The 20,475-nt window shown below is 37.6% G+C and overlaps 1 protein-coding gene across 1 annotated transcript in view; it reads left to right on the top strand.

Moving 5' to 3' along the window:
• Positions 1-1,508: 1,508 nt before the first annotated feature.
• Positions 1,509-20,475, top strand: part of LOC127655583 (glutamate receptor ionotropic, NMDA 2D-like) — a 58,191-nt gene continuing 39,224 nt past the window's right edge. Inside the window, exons 1-5 of the mRNA XM_052143477.1 lie at positions 1,509-1,802; positions 2,793-2,999; positions 10,065-10,331; positions 11,652-11,980; positions 14,534-14,648. Coding sequence (XP_051999437.1) covers positions 1,509-1,802; positions 2,793-2,999; positions 10,065-10,331; positions 11,652-11,980; positions 14,534-14,648 — 1,212 coding nt within the window. The remainder of the gene's footprint in view (positions 1,803-2,792; positions 3,000-10,064; positions 10,332-11,651; positions 11,981-14,533; positions 14,649-20,475) is intronic.

Here is a 20,475-nt window from a genome sequence, read left to right as displayed (position 1 = left end):
AAGAAAACACATGTTCCTACGTTTGTGTATGATGTATTGTACAGTTCATGTATTGTTTTTTATTTTGGTTTTTTGGCTCTCTTTGTGTGTACTTTCCACTTCTCCTAATGTACAATGCAACCAGTGGAAGTGGCAGTAAATTACTGCTCTTGCACAACATTAGCACAGTAGGTTCCTATATGACATCCCAGACGATGATTACTTCTATTTAATTTAAAGTGACTCAAAAAAGGTAATATGTTGCCATGGAATGTGCTTGGATGATCTTTTGTGTTCCCCACCATCTCCCACCCACCTCGCCAACCTTTTTAAGACACACACACTGTCCCTTGTCTGTCAAAACTGGAGGATTGCCAGCATGTCTGTTCAGGCCAAACACGTACACACATCCATGTAATCAATATTTCTCTCTTTCCCTCGATTCGTCCATGTTTCATCCTTCTTTCATTCTCTTCACTCCCTCTGTTTCCCCTCCTCCCTTTCTCTCCTCTCCTCATCTTAGTCATTAGGACTATATTTACCTCTTACAGCCAAACGGAATTCCAGTGTCTGACTCCCTCCCTTTCTGTTTCTCTCTGCCCCCATCTCTTCCATATTCCTTTCATTTTTTCCATCGTATTTGGCCTCTTAATTCTTCCTCTCATTCATCTGAAGGACTTGTCAGGGTCACTAGACCAACAGGCTTAGAGACGGATAAATAGAACATAGGGAGAAACAGAATGCACCAAAAAGAGAACAAACCCAGAAAACGGTGACAGAATCAGGAGAGAGAATGTTATGTCAGAGAGCCTGGTGATTCCAAGCAATTGCAGTAGCACCTGAAGTCATGAAACAGAGAGGAGAAGGCAGGGGGAGTCTGCCACAAAAGTAAATTGAAAATGATGTGCTTGTATTGTGTTTGTGTGGTTGAGATGAGAGAGAAAAGTATAATAGTATCAGCTGCACTAACCTCTATCGCAGTAAATAATTTTGTTTCTGTGTGTCCATTCGTTCTGTTTCAAGGAATGTATATGTGGTACTGCATTTTTACATTTTCAATAAAACGTAATTTAGTATGTTTTTTAAGCGATTTGAATTATGGGGACACTATATATGTCCTCATAAACCACATTTATTGTGTAATACCCTTGTAATTACCAGTTTGTAACCTAAAAAAAAAAATGTCTTCGTAATGTCCACACACAGTATCTGTATGTACCTCTATCAATTACCCTCATCTGTTACTCCATTTCAGCCTGTGGCCTGAATTAAGCCTATTTCATTTTCTCTTCTTTGTCAGTTCTCTTTCTTTATTTTTTATTTCTCTTTTTTATTTTTATTTTTTATCTCTATTTCGCTTATTCTAATTGCTCACTCTTTCTCTAAAGTTAGATTTTTTTCTATATATGCAGTAGGCCTAAGTAACATTTTTTTAATTTATTTTAATCAGAGTTTCCCTTTTTCTTGCTTTTTTTTTACTCAGGCTTTCTCTATTGGTGCCCTCTTATTTGGCCTCCTTGTTTGTTGCCATGGTCACAGTACCAACCCTATCTCTGCTGTTGACCCTGGTAGAATGGGCGGGGCAGACCAGCTCCTCCCCTCATCTCTTGCTCCGCCCTCGAGAGCGTGAACGTGACCCGGTGGCATCAATGCACTTCAATATTGCAGTAATCCATGCAGGTTCAACTGTTACCCAGCAAGGGGAAGCAGGAGCCGCAGCGGCTGCAGGAAGGGTGCCATACCCAGGCTTCGGACGTGTGCACAGCAGCTTTGGTGAGAGCGTCGTCACCCAGTGGGGATCTGCAAATGTAATCTGGCTCCAGGTCAGTTCGAAAGGAGTCACACAAATGATAAAGAATTAATTGCTTTCAGAGTAGAGACAGATTGTGATTTTACATTAGAGCAGACCAGTGTTGGAGAAACTCCTTTGAAACTGTAGGATTATAAGCTTCAAGCTTCTCATAATTTATAGTAAAACTTCATTATTTAAAAAAAGTACTTAGCTACATTACAAATTGCTAACAATAAGTAGCTAACTACACAGAAGCTATTTAAAGAAGAAAATATTGTAAAATATTTTGATGTGACAACAATAAATAAAACATAGATTTAAACACCATATCTTACATAACTGTGTCCAAATATAGTGGTATACACACATATGCTGCAATGAATAAAATAGTTTGAGTAATAAAAAGAAGGCAAAGTCCCTTTAAGGCTGTGCAGGGGCTTAAGTGAATAAGTGAATCATTTATGTGAACTAATTCCTTTGTGTGAATCATCTGGATGAAAGGACTAACTTAAATGCCTTGGAGTTTGCAGCACAAAATATTGGAACCGGTTAATTTACATGAACTGTTAGAAAGAAACAATTTACTTAACTGATTTGGACTTCCGCTACGTATGTGTGAGAGAGGACGTTAAGGTGAGTGTGATTGTTTTCTCCCTTGGCTACTTTGTTACATTTGCAATAAAAGTGTTTTGTGGTGCTACAGTGCTACTTGTTGGAAAGTGTAGCTTGCTACTGGAATGCTATACTATTGTGAAAATAGCTGTGCTACAGTCACATAGCTGAATGTTTAGTTAGTAGCTTCACTTGTTTTAGTTAGTTACTCCCCAAAACTCGAGTAGACTAGAATTAGACTTAACTAAAGATTAGAAAGAAACTGAATATGAATTTTTACACTTTGTTGAATGTGAACTGAAGTGTGAACTAAAGTGTTTTTAATGCAATCCATAAAATGGGCACTTAAGTATTCATAACTACAAAAGTCATAAGTGTAAATGTGAACATGAATGTGAATTGACTACAGGTGAATGACAGCAGCCCCAGGACACTGCTCTCTCAACTGTGTGACCTGCTGGCAGCCAGGCCCCTCCAGGGACTCGTGTATGAAGATGAGAGACCCCTCCCAGTGGCTTCCGGCCCCCTCGCCCCCATGCTGGAGTTCGTCTCGGCCCAAACCGGCCTCCCCATCGTTGCTGTGGGAGGGGGAGCGGGTCTGGGAAGGGTACCACAGGTATGGCTGATGCCAAAGCTTAGAAACAGAGGAAAAAAGTTATTTTTAGAATTAGAGTTGGTTGTTACTCACTTAAAATAATATTTTGTGTTCAGTTAAGCTCAATCAAGTTAAGCATTTGTGGCACAATGTTGATTACCCCAAAATTTCGACTCTTCCCTCCTTTTCTTAAAAAAACAAATTCAAGGTTATAATGATACAATGGAAGTGAATTGGGCCAATTTTTGAAGGGTTTAATGCAAGGCCGTAAACATGTCTTGAACATTGGGGGGGTTTGAGAAATGTAATCCTTTAAAATATAGTTGAATGCAATCATTTTCTGAACAAAGGCTTGAAATGCAATAAAGGCCAAAAGTTTCATAATTTTTGGTTTTTAAAAGATTGGTTCTCACTCTCAGTGGGGCACGAGTTAATTTGTACATGGATCGTGGAGAATAGCATGAGCCTCCAGTGCTGTGAGTCTCTGCAGTGTCGTGCACAACCAGTCACGTGATAAGATGCGTGGATTGACGGTCTCGGAAGCGGAGGCAACTGAGATTGAGGTGAGTAACCACGCCACCACGAGGACCTACTAAGTAGTGGGAATTGGGCATTCCAAAATTGAGAGAAAAATGGGATAAAAAAGAAGAAGAAGAAAAAAAAGAAAAAAATAGTGCTTTATAGTATTTGTTCTTTTTGAAGCTCCACAGCTCCTGCTCACTATAAACTGTTATTCTATGGAATAGAGCTGCTTCAAATATCTATTTTTATGTTCCAAGAAAAAACCCAGCATGTGGGTTTTGAACAACATAAGGGTGAGCAAATGAGTGAATAAAAGTACATTTTCCATTTTTAGGTGAACTACTTTAACTGGTGGCACATATTCTGATACCCAAACCTGACAAGACATACTCAAAATAAAATGGTCTCTTTTAAAAGTAGACTTTTAGGAGATGCTGTACAAAATTCAGAATTAATTAAATAAATAAAAAAGTTATTTACAAAACCTTAAATTGATTTAAAATTATTACCTAATAATATTTGCATTAAGAATATATGACACTGTCCTTGCCAAAAACCTAAACGCACAATAGAAGTCACAAGTCACAGGTCTTGTTCTAGTCCATGTTCTTGTTCTGGTTGAAAATGCAACTAGAACTTTGTGTATGTGTTTTTTTATATAGATCATTTTCTGAGTGTCAAGAGAATTTCCTGAAAAGCTACTTCAAAAGCCTACCAGATTACCACATTCATTCAATTCCTTTACAATATACACACATTCGCTCTTTGTCTTAAGTCTGATTCGCTGAAAACTTCTCTGTCAATGTTTTCATATTCACAGTTATGAATGACGTACAAATCACGCACTGTACATGACATGTTTTAAATTCAAAATGGCGATTTTATTTTATTCTTGCAACAACTTAATGACAACTAGACAGTGATGCATAATGGACTGCAGCAGTACAGCAATAAGGATATCAATTATTGGGGTTGGGGGGATATCAATTATTGGGGGGGATGGGCATGTATGATTATTGACTTGTCCCCTTCAAAGTATTTTGTGGTTAAGGCCCTGGTTTTATGGCAGAAATGTGAAACTTAAAAAAAAATAACAAAAAAAGGCTTATATCAATTCTTCTGTTAAAATTCATGGATTATTATTTGAGCTGTAAAATTGTTAAATTCATAATTTTACAGTCGTTTTTGGGTTTTAGGGTTTGTTGACTACATCGTCATGGCAATTAAGTTGTAAAATTGGCTATAACTTTACACAGAAATGTTAGTAAGCAATTTTATCACACTAAAATCATGTTAACATGCATGTTGTAGCTATACTTTTGAAACAGTGAGTATTTTAACGTTTATGGATATACACCATTCACCTACATTGTAAGAGCATAACTATAACCCAGATTTTTGCTTTTTTTGAAAGAACAAACACTGAAGTAAATTAATTTTGGTCATAATCAATTATATGCCACAAATGCTGTCGATTGAGCTTAACTTGTATTGAACCCTGAATATTCCTTCAAGTGCACACAAAAGTAAATTAGAAAACAACTGGTTATTTTTCACAATGATTACATCCTTTGAGTTAAATTAATTTGCCTCAACCTCTGAGGTAATTGTATTGATCTACCTAGGACTTCACAGTGCAAATCTTCCAATATAACAAACCGAACAATTTTAAAAACAGATGCAATGTCTCAGAAGTAATTAAGTAAGAAACTTGTCATATTTGATGTCCTAGGGCCAGATTCACGAAAAAGTTCTTAGTATAAATTATAAGAAGTTCGTAAGAATGAGTGCAATTATTAAATCTAAGAAGTGCCTAAGTGCAATTCTTGAAAAATTCAAAGGTTCTCAAATATTTACTTAAGAACATTTACATTTTTTCCTAAGAATAAAAAGACAGGCTTTGACGTTGTCTGATCAGCCTGCTCATGGTCTTGCCTTGTCTAATAGCCTACATCAATTTCAATACTTCTACACTAGTAAATCATAACAATAATTGTATTTATTCCCTTTTTTTTATGTAAAGTGTGTGAGATGTGTTAGTTTAACGATATTTTCTATCATATTAGAATTAACTTGCTGCTTCCATTTAATAACTTTTAATACATGTTGAGGAAATTACAGCAAGGAAAAAGTAATTTTTTTTAATGTAAAGTGTGTGAGATGTGTTAGTTTAACGATATTTTCTGTCATATTAGAATTAACTTGCTGCTACCATTTAATAACTTTTAATTCTTGTTGAGGAAATTACAGCAAGGAAAAAGTTATTGGGAAGCTTGATAATTATATCATGTCAGAAAGTTAAAGGCAGGTAAAAAGGAAATGGCGGAGGCTTTCTCCGCTGTGTCCAACTCTGATAGACATTTTCAGCTTTCTAATGTAATAATTATTATGTTTCTACGAACTAAAGATCATGGCGAGAGAGAGAGCGCTATATGCATCGCATCCATATGAATTGGTCACCACATTAAGAAGCTTCAAAACAACATTTATTGTTTGAATTTGGTGATAACTTTTACATGGGTTGAAAGCTGAAAATAAAAATATAATTAAACACAAAACAGTCAAAAACGTGTTTTGGTCTAAAATCACATTTCTACGTAAACAGCCCATTGCGACTTCAGACTCAACATGATAGAACGCATCACATTTGAAAGAACCCAGTTAATTCATTAAACATATTAATTTTAGAATTTAAAACAACTGTAAGTTTATCCTAACTTTAAGATGTTATAAGCGACGATTTTTAAGAAAACAAATTTTTTCAAATAAAAATATTCTTAATTTATCTCTTAAGTAAGGAATTAAGATGAAAATGGTAGTTAAGAAGAATTTTCTTCTTAAGAACATTTTGTGAATCTGGCCCCTGTATCTCTGTTATGGGGCCTTTCCACTCCACAGTACGGCTCATCTCAACTCTGCTTACTTTTTTGGGGGATGGGGGTGGGGGGGTTCCACTGTGTACCTGGTACTTTTTGAAGTACCACCTCGGTCGAGGTTCCAAGTGAGCCAAGCCAATACTAAATGTGACGTCAAAACCCTGCAGATCACTGATTGGATCGGATAAAATCGTCACTACCAGCATCATTGTTACAAGCTAGATGGCAGGATAGTTTACTCTCGTGTGTCATCTTTTTTGTCTTGTTGCCGTCAGCCTCTTTTGAAACAAAGTTTGACATCTTGCTGTGATAAACAGCCACATGCCGAGAATCAAGATCACCATTCATTCATTGCTCCTTTGTTATGTGTTTGTGTCATGTTTAAGATGATGTCTCAGTAGTAGAGGTGGCGAAACTATGACGATCAGCCTATACGTTGAGGCTGCACTAAACTGCAGTGGAAAAGCAAGCTCAGAAAAAGTCAAGTCTAGTCAAGTCGAACCGTAACGTGCAGTGGAAAATGCCATTAGATATTTGCAAGTATAGCTGTCTGTTCTTGAAAATATAATTATTTTTTTCTTGATTGACTACCATCTTTTGTATTTAATTACACATTAAAACAAAGCCACTGAAAAAAGTGAGTATTTAAAGGACCAGATCTGAACAAAATCGCAGACATTAGCTGTGCTGATTCATTTTAAAGTAGGAGAAAAAACAAAAAATATTGAACTTTCTTTTGACTGTTGGAATTCCTCACAAACTTCTCTCTTTACAAGCACTTGGTGTTAATGAGTTCCAGTACTTGCTAGATGGTGTTTGGGTTGCTGTAGTGCTATAAGGGCATTGTTTGTTAATGGTAATGCCTGAGGAGAAACGTTAAATGGATAGAGATACGGCTGCTGTTTTCTCTGTTGGGGCCTGATCAGGGCACACCGATAACTGTAGGATGGGATAGCATTACAAACATATCCATTTGGATAAATAGCAAGATCAGGGGTCAGGCATTACAGCTGCAGGCCATATGGTCTGTTCTTTTTTTCTCTTCTGTTCACTGAAGTGCTTCGGTCTGGGCCTTGTGATTCAGTTGCTTGTCTCAGCAGTGAGCTGCATAACTCAAGTCTTCGTTTGCTCAATGTGAAAACAAGACAAAGCAAAAAGATGCAAATGAAAATTTTTCAAGTTAGCAAATGTTTGTTTTTTTACTCTTGAGAAATGATACTGTATTGAATCCTTTTGATCATGTTGTGTCAAATCCTACATACTTACATGCACAGATTAAATTTAAATCTGGTGATGATTAGAGACTCACTGAAGTACCTCCCACCAGTTCCTGCAGTGGCTGCATATCTCAGAAACTCTTTAAGAATTTGAGGGGGGAATTCACTAAGAATGAATTGTGCCTGCTGTTAGAATAGTTTATTTGTGCACACTATGGGCCTTGTTTTAGCACCCGACCACTAAAGAAATTATGCAAATCAGGAAACGAAAAAAACACACTCAAATTAGTGCTGAACAAAATTTGCACGTGCAATTTCCATTGTTACAGCCTGGTTCTGAGTGCTTGGTTCTGGAGGATACAGCAGACTTCCAAGATTGACATACTTTACTGGGACTGTAGAGGATCTCTCCACCACTGACATCCAGGCACCTGAATCATCTGTTTAAAATGCAGAAAGCATGTTCGACTGCACCATGCATCTGGATATATGCCCAGTTATAATGCTCGTCATCCATCATTTGATTAATTACTTCTGCCACGATCACAAGAAAATGTACACAAACATGTCTTTTAAATAATTTTTTCTTTTACCTCCTTTTTCCATGGATGGTTATAGCGCCAGGCAAATAGTGCTGAATTTTGTGACTAACGCCAGGTTCACATATCCTCCATGAGCAGGCATGAGTGAGGCATGAGCGGCGCGTTTTCGTTTCGGCGCCCATATGAAAAGATTACACTATTCCCACTGCAAGCATGAGTCGCAAGGTGACATGTCTCAGAAGAGTCCCAGACACAACAGTGAGCAGATAGTTTCGGCATTGAGTCTTTTTTTTTGCTGCACGGCTCATACTGAGCTCAGCGGCTCTGGGTGCAGTACAACATTAAAATAATTAGGAGATTATAGAAAAGACACAAAAGCAAAATTATTCAAACCGAACATATAGTCCACTAGAATTTATATGTCTGCATCCAAGTAAACTTTATAAAGAAAAGAATGAATAAACTGCCGGGCCTTTTGCCATTCTGTGTATATAGGTGTACTGTATAGACACAACATTAACCAATCACAACCAAGTATGCCGATAAATATGAAGTACACGTGACTGCCTGCTATTGTCCTTGAAGCAGCAATAACCTCACCTTATTATGACCTTATTAAAGAAAAATTGCCATAGGACCCCATAGATAACTTTATTTTCTGCGCAGAGGTGCTGCTGTTTCTCGCGGAAGAGAACGTCCAACGCGACCGCTACGCTAACGTGACGATCACATCTCACTCACGCCCCACTCAGGGAGGATGTGTGAACCCAGCATAAGTCACAGTAAAAAGCTTAATTTACATATAAAAGAGGCGTGTTGGGTCCTGGGTATCTCAGCAAGTAAAGACGTTGACTACCACACCTGAAGTTCGAATCCAGGGCGTGCTTAGTGACTCCAGTCAGGCTTCCTAAGCAACCAACTGGCCTGGTTTCTAGGGTAGGTAGAGTCATGTTGGGTTAAGCTCCTCGTGGTCACCATAAAGTGGTTCTCGCTCTCGGTGGGGCGTGTAGTGTGTTGGGCGTGGATGGCATGGAGGATAGTATGAAGCCTCCACACGCGCTTGGTCTCCGTGGTAATGCGCTCAACAAGCCACGTGATGAGATGCGCAGACTGACTCTTCTCAGATGCGGAGGCAACTGAGATTTGTCCTCCGCCACCCGGATTCAGGCGAGTCACTACGCCACCACGAGGATTTAGAGCGTATTGGGAATTGGGCATGCCATATTGGGAACGAAAGGGGAGATATTCCAAATGTGTTTTCAATGAAAAGAATTACAATTACTTAAAGGAATAGTTCACCCAAAATTTTAATTCTGTCATTATTTACTAGCCTTCATACCGCTCCAAACTCATATGACTTTCTTTTTTCTATGGAACAGAGATATTTTAAAGAACGTCTCAACCGCTGTATTCCAAACAATAGCAGTTGAAAGTGACTCACTCTAAAGCTTAAAATAGCACCCAAACGTATCATAAAAGTAGTCAATGCGACTCAAGAGTCATATTCCAAGTCTTCTGAAGGCATACAATCACTTACTATGATGAACAGACCGAGGTCATTATTCATTCTCAGATCAAATCAAATAATTGATCAGGCCATGTTTTCAGAGCCCATATATTGCATTGTATGGACAAACAGAGCTGAGATATTCTTCTAAAAATCTTTATTTGTGTTCTGCAGAAGAAAGTAAGTCATACATATCTGTGATGGCATGAGGGTGAGTAAATGATGACAGAATATTAATTTTTGGGTGAACTATACTTTTAATTACACTGCATTCTGTCTGTCTGCTGTTACCATTAGAGAACGACATGCAATAAACACTTGACATCAAATTCAGTTCCCATGATGCCTTTTGCAGTGAATGAATAGACGGCAGTCTTTAGTCTTGGGAAATGTAGTCATTTACACTATGAATTACTCTGCAGGAGACCGGCTCAATCTTCCTGCAGTTCAGCTCCTCCACCGCACTGCAATTGGAGGTGATCTTTGAGGTGCTGGAGGAGTATGATTGGACGGCCTTCTCAGTGGTTTCCACACGTCACCATGGCTACCAGGACTTTCTGTCAGTGGTGGAAGGTTTGACCGACGGGTCATTCATCGGTTGGGAGAAGAAGAGCATAGTGATGTTGAATTTAACTGATGACCCAGGAGGAGCACGCACACGGCGACTGCTGAAAGAGAATGAAGCACAGGTAGAAAGAGAGAGAGAAAGTCAATTCCTTTCTGTCTCACTTATTAATTTACTCCTTCATTTAATAATTCTATCACTCTCCCTTCTTTCCACACCTGACATAATTTCCTGTCCTTTTTTAACTGTTTATTTTTACTTTAGTTTTCTGCTCGTTTGCACATATATGTTGGCTTTGCACCTTCCCTCTCTGACCTCTCGCTGTCCTTTCTCAGTTCTCCTCTCATTCTCTTTGCCGTCTACACCTATATTTGTGTAATGAGTGTATGTGTGTGTGTGTGTGTTTGTCGCAGGTTGTCCTCTGTCTCCCCCTGGCTCTAGGCTCTTATTGTTTGTGTATGTGTGTGTGTTGGGGTTGTTATTGTGCCTTGTGGGTCCCAGCACACTGATGTCAGTGTTAATATAACACAGAGTCTGTTGTGGTGCAGCCCAATGCTGTATGCATTAGATTCAGTTTGCAGTGCTTCTGCTCAATTACACACAAATATATACACAGAAATGTTCACTATGGAAAACATATGGCAAAAATGCACTCTTAGATACATAAAGTGTACATTTATAAACACAAAGAAATGTATACTTACTACAGTATATAAAAACACATGTTCCCTTAGACACATGCAGAATATACAGTATGTGCACACACAGTGAGCACAAGACCACAGTTTAATTTCTTTATCTGTTGTGTTCAGGGCTGGTGATATTTGATACAGGTTGGATTCCCTATTTCTTTATTCTCTTTTTCTCTTGTTCTTTTCCTAGTTCTCTCACTTTCTCCCTTTCCCTTCTCTGTCTCTTGCCCTCAGCACACAATCTCAAGCATATTGCTCTCTTCTCCCTTTCTCTCTCTTACAGTCTTTCTCTCTTGGGTTTTCCTCTCTCATGCATTTTAAAGGTGAAATCTTAAGTCGCTTTCACAGATTTTCCATCCTGCTTTTCTTTTCTTTCCACTCTCTCTCCCAGATTATCCCAAATTTTCTTTCCCCCCTTCTTTCCTTTTTTTCTCTCCAAAATCCTTTTCTTTCTTAATTAAGAATGTCCAAGCACTGTTAATCTGTTCCTGCTCCTCTCCTTTAAAATTAACATTCCTTAAAATCAACATAAGGCATTCCTTTCTGTTTCATGTTGTGTGGAATAAATCTTATGATTTCCCTGTAATGCTTCTGTACTCTCCTCTCCTTGAATATCCTCCATTATTCTGTTTATGGTTTCTACCTTCCTTTTGACCTCTGTGTTCTTTTTTGCACTCTCTTTAGTGTCTTCTTTTGCTCCTGTGCTCTGGTGTTCATCTCTTCTGTTCTTTTTGCCCCCACCCACACTCTAGGTGCGGCTGTTGTACTGCTCTCAGGAGGAAGCAGAACAGGTGTTCCAGGCCGCTTGGGCAGCTGGTCAGGCCAGCGCCTCCCACATATGGATCGCGGTGGGTCCGGCTCTGTCCGAACTTGGCCTGAATGGACTGCCCAATCGCCTATTTACAGTCAGGCCACAGGGCTGGAGGGACGAGCCCCGTAGACGTATCGCCCGTGGGGTGTCCATCCTTACCCATGGAGCTGTCGCCCTGCGTAAGGAATATGGAGCCACTGGAGGACCACACTTTGTCACCAACTGCCAGACGGACGGGAACAGAACTCAAAGAATTCGTGGTAGAATGAAGTAAGAGACTGTACTTTCCACAGATACAAGATATGACTTGTATGCTCTGTACCGAGAACAGAGAAATACAACACGTCTCACACCAAGCAGCACAACACCTTTACCTATGCTACAGTATAGTAGGTAGTTTAAGACAACATGAAATTACATTATCAATGCATTACATTGATGTAATGGTGTATATTTCCAAGTGTAATATAACATTCAGTGGTAAATAAGGAAGGGCGGGGTTTGATTTTATCTATCAACATTTTATAAGATTGTGATTGGATGATAATATTTGTAAATATAATTTATCTCCACCTACATGAGATTGGTTATGTGAATAAAAAAGTTGGTGCATAGACATTTGATGAAAGATTATGAAAAAAGGGGCATTTACTAAAAGCGAACTGGGCCAATTTTGATTTCATATGGTATTTAGAGTAGCCATACTTGGTTCTGCCATACAAGTGATGGATTTAGATGCTATTATAGTGTTAAATTATACTGACTGATCTTGAAAACAAAATAAAAAACATAAAAAAATCCATCTTTATGTTTGCCGTAAGAACTGTGTTTAAAGCTCAGATCATTTAGCATTAACCTTCAACTTTTCTGCTTTGTTGCATTTATTTTAAGTCAGTTTATTGTTAATGGCACACTCACTAATGAGAGTGAAAGTGCTGCACCTTTGGGGCACAGACGTCCTTTACTATTCCACTACAAGGACTGTAGGGGGAGGCATTCAACATGCCCCAGCATTTAAAATGAGTATGTGGGAAGAAGAGGAGAAACAGTGGCAGTGTGATTGAATACGTATCTACACTGCAAGCGAACAATGCAACATGAAAAAACAGAAAGCTCCCATTATAATCAGCGAAGCCATCTACATCTCAAGCACATGATCATAATATTAGTTTTGTCGTGTCGTGTAAGAGGCAATATGTGAAATGAAAGAGGAGAAAACAGATGAGCTGGTGGTGATGAAACTGGTATTTCTGAACAGCAGCCATAATAAATGAAAGTGTTCACCTTTTATTGCATGTTTTACACGTAATAGGAAGAGCAGAGTGCTTTAGATGTCATAAAGACTCAATGAGTGGCGACTATCAACATAACAGACATCCGTGTGACTCAACTCATTACACATAAGCTAATTGAAGAGGTTTAGTGAGAAACATAGATTTACCTGTGCTGCTGTTATTGTGGTTTGCTATATTGGCCTATATATAATGGATTTGCATATATTTAACACAAACATTTGTGGGAACTTTTGAGGAAAAAGTAGGGACATTTATTAAGAAAGAAAATAGGGTCAATTCTGACTTTATGTTGTCTGTAGAGTAGCCATACTTAGTTCTGCAGTATACTGTAAGGGATTGATTTAGATACTCTCATCATATTAAATTATATTTCCTGAAATTCCTTCAACTATAGCTTCTGGAGGTGGGTGATATAACAATTAACAGAGTGTTGTTTCTATTGTGGTTAAGTAAAATGTTGCAGCATGTCAGGGAATGTGCGCCCCAGAGGATTTTGCAGATACCAGTAAATAAGGTGGTGGAAAAGGCAGATGACTGATTGATCTGCCATTTAATTTTTTTTTATTTTTTATTTTTTTATCAATTTATAGGATGATACAAAAGGTATTAGTCTTTCTTTACAATAAAGGGTTCAGACATTGAGGCTTCAAGAGTCCAAAATTAATTAAATCCCAAATGCAATTTATTGTGTAACGAAAATCTCAATAATAACTAGAAAAATTAAGATTTGGTGCATTATGGGAGACTTTCAACTTTAAACAAGTCCAAAATACACCGGAGGCTCTTATTAGGTATATTGATGAGGAACAAAAAAAATTTGGGAAAATTTTTTATAATTTTTTGCAGATAAACGATAGTTCCTAAAAACAACTATCGACATTGATTAATCGGTAAAACTGGTATATCTGTCTTCCACTAATCATGATATATCTTGTTATTGACCAAAATTTTAAGAATGTTGCAATATAATATTTTGCTCATGTCGCCCACCTCTTACCTTTTTGCTTATATGAAAAAGCAGGTACAGCGATTTATCTGTTTAATGACACTGCTGTAATTGTGGTTTGCTACATACTATAGGCATTTACATAATGGATTTGCAAACAAGCATTTGTAGGAGCATTCTGAGTCAAATTCTCAAAAGTCTATTAAAAGGCCAATATGAAAAGTGCAGAGGAAACTTTGCTCCCTCATACTTGTTCACTTAGTGAAATTCTTAAGTGTGCAGTCTTTTCATTCCACCAAAAGCATATTTAATTTAAGATTAATTTGAAGCAGTCACAAAGAATGGCACATTTCAGATTTAGGCACCGCTCTGGGTATTTTACTGGTTTATATTAAGTGAGTGAATGTCTCCTTTGATTACATTGCTGAGAGAAATAAAATGGTAACCTTCACCACACTCTTGCAATCTGACCTAATTAGGATGTTTGTGAAGTGTTCTGTGTAAGATTTCTTCTTTTGAACTATTTCTTTCTGGGTCAATTCCACCTCAGACTGTTTTTGTTTTGCTCTCTCTGCTTTGCAGGTATTTCAGCAACATCACTCTTGGTGGGCGGGACTATTCTTTCAATAATGAGGGCTACCTGGCCAATCCCTTTCTGGATGTCATCTCCTACACACCTGGGAGTGGCTGGGAAGATGTAAGAACTAATCAGAATTTTATTTCTGTTCATTCTTGTGCAACCACTGTTATGATTGGTAGTGTCCAGGATAAAAAGTAGCATTGCAGTAGACATGCTGAGCACTGCAGTGCTAATGCTTCGGAATGGATATAAGGGCTTAACATTTAAAAGATGTTTAAATATCTGTTTATGTACACTTTTAATAATGAGCATAGCTTCACCTGTGAACAATTATAAAGAGATATAGTTCACCCACAAATTTAAATTCTGTCATTATTTACTTGTTTCAAACCCTGTTTGACTTTCTTCTGTGCAACCCAAAAGAGATGTTAGGAAGTATGTTAGTCTCAGTTACCATTCACTTTTATCTCTTTTCCATATAATTAAAGTGAATGGTGACTTAGGCCTAACATCTCCTTTTGTGTTCCATAGAAGAAAGAAAGTAATATGGGTTTGGGGTGAGTAACTCATTTTTGGTGAACTATCCCTTTAAGGATTGCTGTGTACATTTGTATTTAAAGGTAATGATAAATAAATAAAATGTTCTTCCAAGACGACTTTCATAATGATGTACTGGCTGTCTAAGAGCTGAAAATCTAATGTTCCAGTTTGCAGCAGTAAGACGTATAGATTGAAAGCTATTTTAAAAAGATATACAAATTTACACTACAATCATTTTGAAAAAACAATTTCCCATGACAGTCCAAAGCAGAAAAAGCCAATTACAATTAACTCTGAACAATGCATCACATTATGCAGCAGTGAAAGTGGTGTGCTGTTGACTGTGCACTTCTGCTGTACTGCAGAAAACAGTTAAATCCTTGATAATATAAACATATAATTAGAGTTTCAAGAGGACTTAATATGCATTTAGCATATGTTTACGTTTGGCCCTATTATCTATGCATATCCATGATACCCACAGTATATTAATGAGATGAAAACAGTGGGATTATCAGTGCTTCTCTACAGTATCACTCTCATATTATTGTTATTATTATTAGACAATGACAATAAAAAGAATATAGGTATGGAATGTTTTAGAGAGGAGAATAGATTTCCTCTCTTCCTCTACATTTCCTTCGAACAGCTAGTTATGTTTGCGTTAAGTGTGCCTGAGCGGTGAAAGGAATAAATAAATAAATGAATAAAAACTCTTTAAAATTGATTGTCTTCTCATATTTCAGTACAGGTGCCACATGGGAAACTGTGGCTCTACATTTCTTCTGCAAAACGCTGCTGTCGTGAGACAAAATAACTGATATCAAACCCAACTGAGTAAATATAGCCTAAGAAAAGGGCATATACTTGAAGGTGCCACTCAAACCAATGCCGTAAAACAGAATTATTAATATGTATATGCCACAAAGACAAGCGTAGAACCTGAAAATTGTAAACCCTTTCAGTCTTGCGTTCTCCACCTCTACAATCTGTTAACAGTGAAAATGAGAGTGGATTGTGTTCTTGGGAGAAATTCTAATTCCTTCAGGCAATATTCACTGACATTGAACATAGCAGCTAAAATAGTTTAGATGTAGAGTGTAGGCTGGGTTTCTGCTGATCTCCATAGATTTTCACCATCCATATTTAAGTGTTTCTTCGACATCGTGCAATCATATGTCCCAGATTTGACCTTTTTTCATTTTGTTATATAAAGGTCACAATAAAACTTACTTTGAAACTTTTTACCATGCCTTGCTCCTTTTGGTAGTTTTGAAATAGCTTTTTTTATATATAGATTTGAGTATTTTACCCTTTCACTAGATCCAGACTTTCAGTCTTAAACTATAAAAATCCATTATAATAATACAAAAGTATTATGTGTTTAAAACTATGATTATCCTAAAACACAAAGTGAAATAAACATAAACCATTAAATATACTTATTGTGTAAAAAAGAATAACCTTTTTCAAAGGTTAGTGTTCTTGATAACCAAGTCAACAAAGTGTCAGTGACAAGAATGCTTGAGATGGAAATTAGAGACAAGTGATGTATGAAAAAAACTAAGAAAAAAACGTGAGAATTTTCATAACTTTCAGAAACAATGACAAAAATTACATAAATCTCCTAAGTAAATAGTACTAAAAGTGCCTAAAGTTGAAGAAACACACATTTTCAGTCAAACATTATATATGTATAGCCTACATTTTATACTATTTTTTTTTTTTAATGAGCACAACACAGGTGAAGATCAATGTTTATTAGGCCCAGGCACAGGAGTATTTCTGTCATGAGACAGGCTTACACAAAAAGGTCTAGGTAGGAGAGTGAAAGGACACACAGAGATTGTGTTGCCGAAGGCATTTTGAAAGGTCGACTGTTGATCATAAGCTTTGTTTTGGTGAAGCCCCTGAGCACATTCCTCTTGCCACTGTTTTACATTTAGTCTGTTATGTATCTGGCCAACATTAATTCATTTTCTTAAAGGGATATTTTACCCAAAATATTTAAATGATCTTATCATTTACTCATCCTCATGCCATCCCAGATGTGTATGACTTTCTTTGTTCTGCTGAACACAAACAAAGATTGTTTTAGAAGAATTTTTCAGCTCTGTACGTAATCAAAATGCAAGTAAATGGGTAAAAAAAAAAAAAAGGCACATAAAGGCAGCATAAATGACATTTTCCAGTTTAAATCTATATCTTCAGAAGCAATATTGTAGGTGCAGGTAAAAAACTGATAAATATTTAAGTCCTTTTTAACTATAAATCCTCCTCCCTGCCCAGTAGTTGGTAATATGAACGAATATTGTGAATCACCAAAAACAAAAGAAGAATATTAAAGTGAAAGTTTGTTTCTTCTTTGAAAACAAAAAGAGACAATAGGCAGAATATTATAGGGAATAATAACCTTAGTCACCATTTACATTAAATGTATTTTTTTTTTTCTAGAAAATGAAAGTGAATAGTGACTGAGACTGGACATTCTGCATTACATCTCCTTTTGTATTCCACGGAAGAATAAAAAGTCATACATGTTTGAAACAATATTATAGTGAGCAAAGGATAATAGAATTTAAAATTTTGGTTGATCTAGCTGTCTAGAATCCTATGAGTACTCTTCTGTTTAGTCAAATGATACTTTGTAAAAAAAACAGTGATATTTTGCAGTTTTTTACATTTTCAAAAAATGAATCTCTCTTAAAATTCCAACAAATGAAACCTGTGATGATATAATCCATTGAGGGTTGTTGGGTACCGGTTCGGGCTGTGGCATCTCTGGCTCATTTGCAGATATGTTCTGTAGAGAAGTGCTATTACAGCTCTGAGAAATCTACTGTAAATGATTTTGTACTTTACAGTCACAGAGTCTTTGTGATTCACATAAAATATTTAATGAGGCGCCATAATGTACATTTAAAAGGGTTCCACGATGACTATAGGAGGTTTTCAATTTCCATTTGTTTTAGGAGGGCGCTCTATTAAAACTTGATGTACACTGTCTTTGTCTTCGCTCTGTTTGTCTCTTGTTCTCTTAAATGCATTCTGTCTTACTCAGAGTAGACAATGGATGTGGATGACTCAACTTCCAGATGCTTGTTGTGCACAAGGCACTTCATGTGATGCTCACACATGAAGTATTTAAAGCCCTTTAACATATAAAACTCGCTCTAACTGGTACAGAACTTTTGATCCCATTTGTCCATGCAGTTTCGATCACTGGAGAGATGTTTAGAAAGAATGAAATGCCAAGCATGTTTCTCCTTTGTACTTGTCAGGATGTGTTCATGTGTGTTTATGCTGTGTAAATTGACTAGATGATTTGAAAGGATTGCACTGGGGTAAAAACATCTTGTTTCCCTTCTCCTTCTAGCTGCCTCACAGAGGGCTGTTCACAGGTACGGGGGTGTCATGGCAGCGTGTTTGTATTTCACCCTGTGAAAGTATTATCTGTTCCTGGGGGAGATGGTTTTCGATCAGGGCCCTGCTCTATCTCTGCATGCGTGAGGCTGTGCCCCCTCAGCTTGGGCCCAGATCTCTCCTACTCCGGCTCTTTGTTATGCACTGCAGGATCTCTGGTTTTCCACACATGCTCCAACACTCCTACTTTGGTTGTTTTGTCAGCCCACATTCTGACGTTGAGAAGAGTTAAATTGTCTGGCTGCCACTGACACAGATCGGCCCTGAGAACTGAGTGTGTTCCAGAGAGAGAAGAGGTGGGAGAGAAGAAAGAAAGATGCAGGAAATATTTGAAAAAGACTGGAGAAGAGAGAAGTAGAGAGATCAAGATGGGAAAAGACCCAACAGCACGTTAAAACATATTAAAGGGTATTATAAGGACATGATACTAAACGGTGTGAGTCATTAGCATTTATATCCCTCAAGCAGTCACACAAAAATGACTTGTATACACGCACACCCCTGCCTTGCCAAGCTGTGCCACTTTTTGACATGCCATGCATATTTTAAAAAGCTGTTCAGAAAACCCTAATACAAGCCTGTGTCACCTGTTTGGATGTGTGGCTGGATTCTGGGCTGATGCTGTCTGTCAGAGGCAAACACAATCCGACAATCTCAACATTCCCTTCCTGTTCCCTGCACTGTCAGTGCCGGCAGCCTTCAAGAGCTGTTCAGAGAAAATGGATCTTGGGTTAACAGACTGTAAAGGTGGATTTTTGAGGAGGGTTGAGAGAGGAAGGGGAGGCAAATGAACAGGCAGACAAATAGACATTTCCAAGCAGACAAATTGATGAACCGAGAACGAGACAGGGACCAGGTGAGAGGATGTCGTTGAATCGGCTTTTTGTCATTTTCACTGATTCACCACGTTTGTGTTTGATTTCAGTGCTTTTTGTAGCAGTACAGCCTTGACTACAGAGCATTTAGAAGTGGGATAACTAGCCCAATGAGACCAGTGCTTACAGGAATCCACATGCTGACTGCATTTCCTGCTCTATTCCTTTCAATTAGATGCCCATGCCCTGATCCTCTGCTAATATGCATACTCTTCTTGCACTCAGCTGATATCTTAAAGTCACACACACATGCGCGCACACACACACACACACACCTACACTGTGTATGTGAAGTATATTTCTTCGCTTCCTGCCACAGAGACTTTGTAAGTACTTTTTAAAAGAAGAACATCTTTTTGCAGTATCTGTGTCATGTGAATAGCTCTCTGGGCTTTGGAGAGCGGGCTGCTTTCGTGCTGATAGCTGCCAGAGTGACAGGGAAAGTCCTACAGCTCAGTGCTGCTGGCAAAGTTTGAGTGTAGAGACTGGTAAAAACATTAGTATGTGACGTATGTTCTGCTTACCAACTTCTGAGAGGTTGTTGTTTTTTAAATAGAATAGTATTGTACTTAAGCAAAATCGTAAGAATGCACTGCTGTTGTACTGAATATCGGTATTGCTGTGATTCAGCTGCATGTGTCTGCAGGATTGTGCTGATATTAAGCCAACAACACGATTACAAATGTGATAATGCTTTTATACAACAGTTCTTTAACCTCCTGAGACCTAAGTGTGACTGCTGTGTGGATTTTCCATTTCCCTTTTTGATATGTAAATAGTAGCACCTAATAAATAAATAAATACAAATAATAATAATCCATCCATCCATCGTCAACCGCTTATCCTGTAATAATAATAATAATAAATGAAAATAAATAAATGAAATTTTTTTTAATTCTAGAGCAAATAGTTCTCCTAAAAATATATGTCTTATGTATGTAAAAATCTAAGCAAATTAAGTCTAGTCATTTTTATTTGTATAGCGCTTTTCACAACACACATCGTTTCAAAGCAGCTTTACAGAAAACCATGCTTTAACTGACAATGAAAATGTAATATCTATACAGTCTTGGAGTCATCATTGTGCAGTTTAATTAAAAATGATC

Source organism: Xyrauchen texanus, chromosome 15 (genome assembly GCF_025860055.1).
Source record: "Xyrauchen texanus isolate HMW12.3.18 chromosome 15, RBS_HiC_50CHRs, whole genome shotgun sequence".
Classification (NCBI taxonomy): domain Eukaryota; kingdom Metazoa; phylum Chordata; class Actinopteri; order Cypriniformes; family Catostomidae; genus Xyrauchen; species Xyrauchen texanus.
Note: the sequence above shows the minus strand (reverse complement) of the source record. Positions and strands in the feature narration are given on the sequence as shown.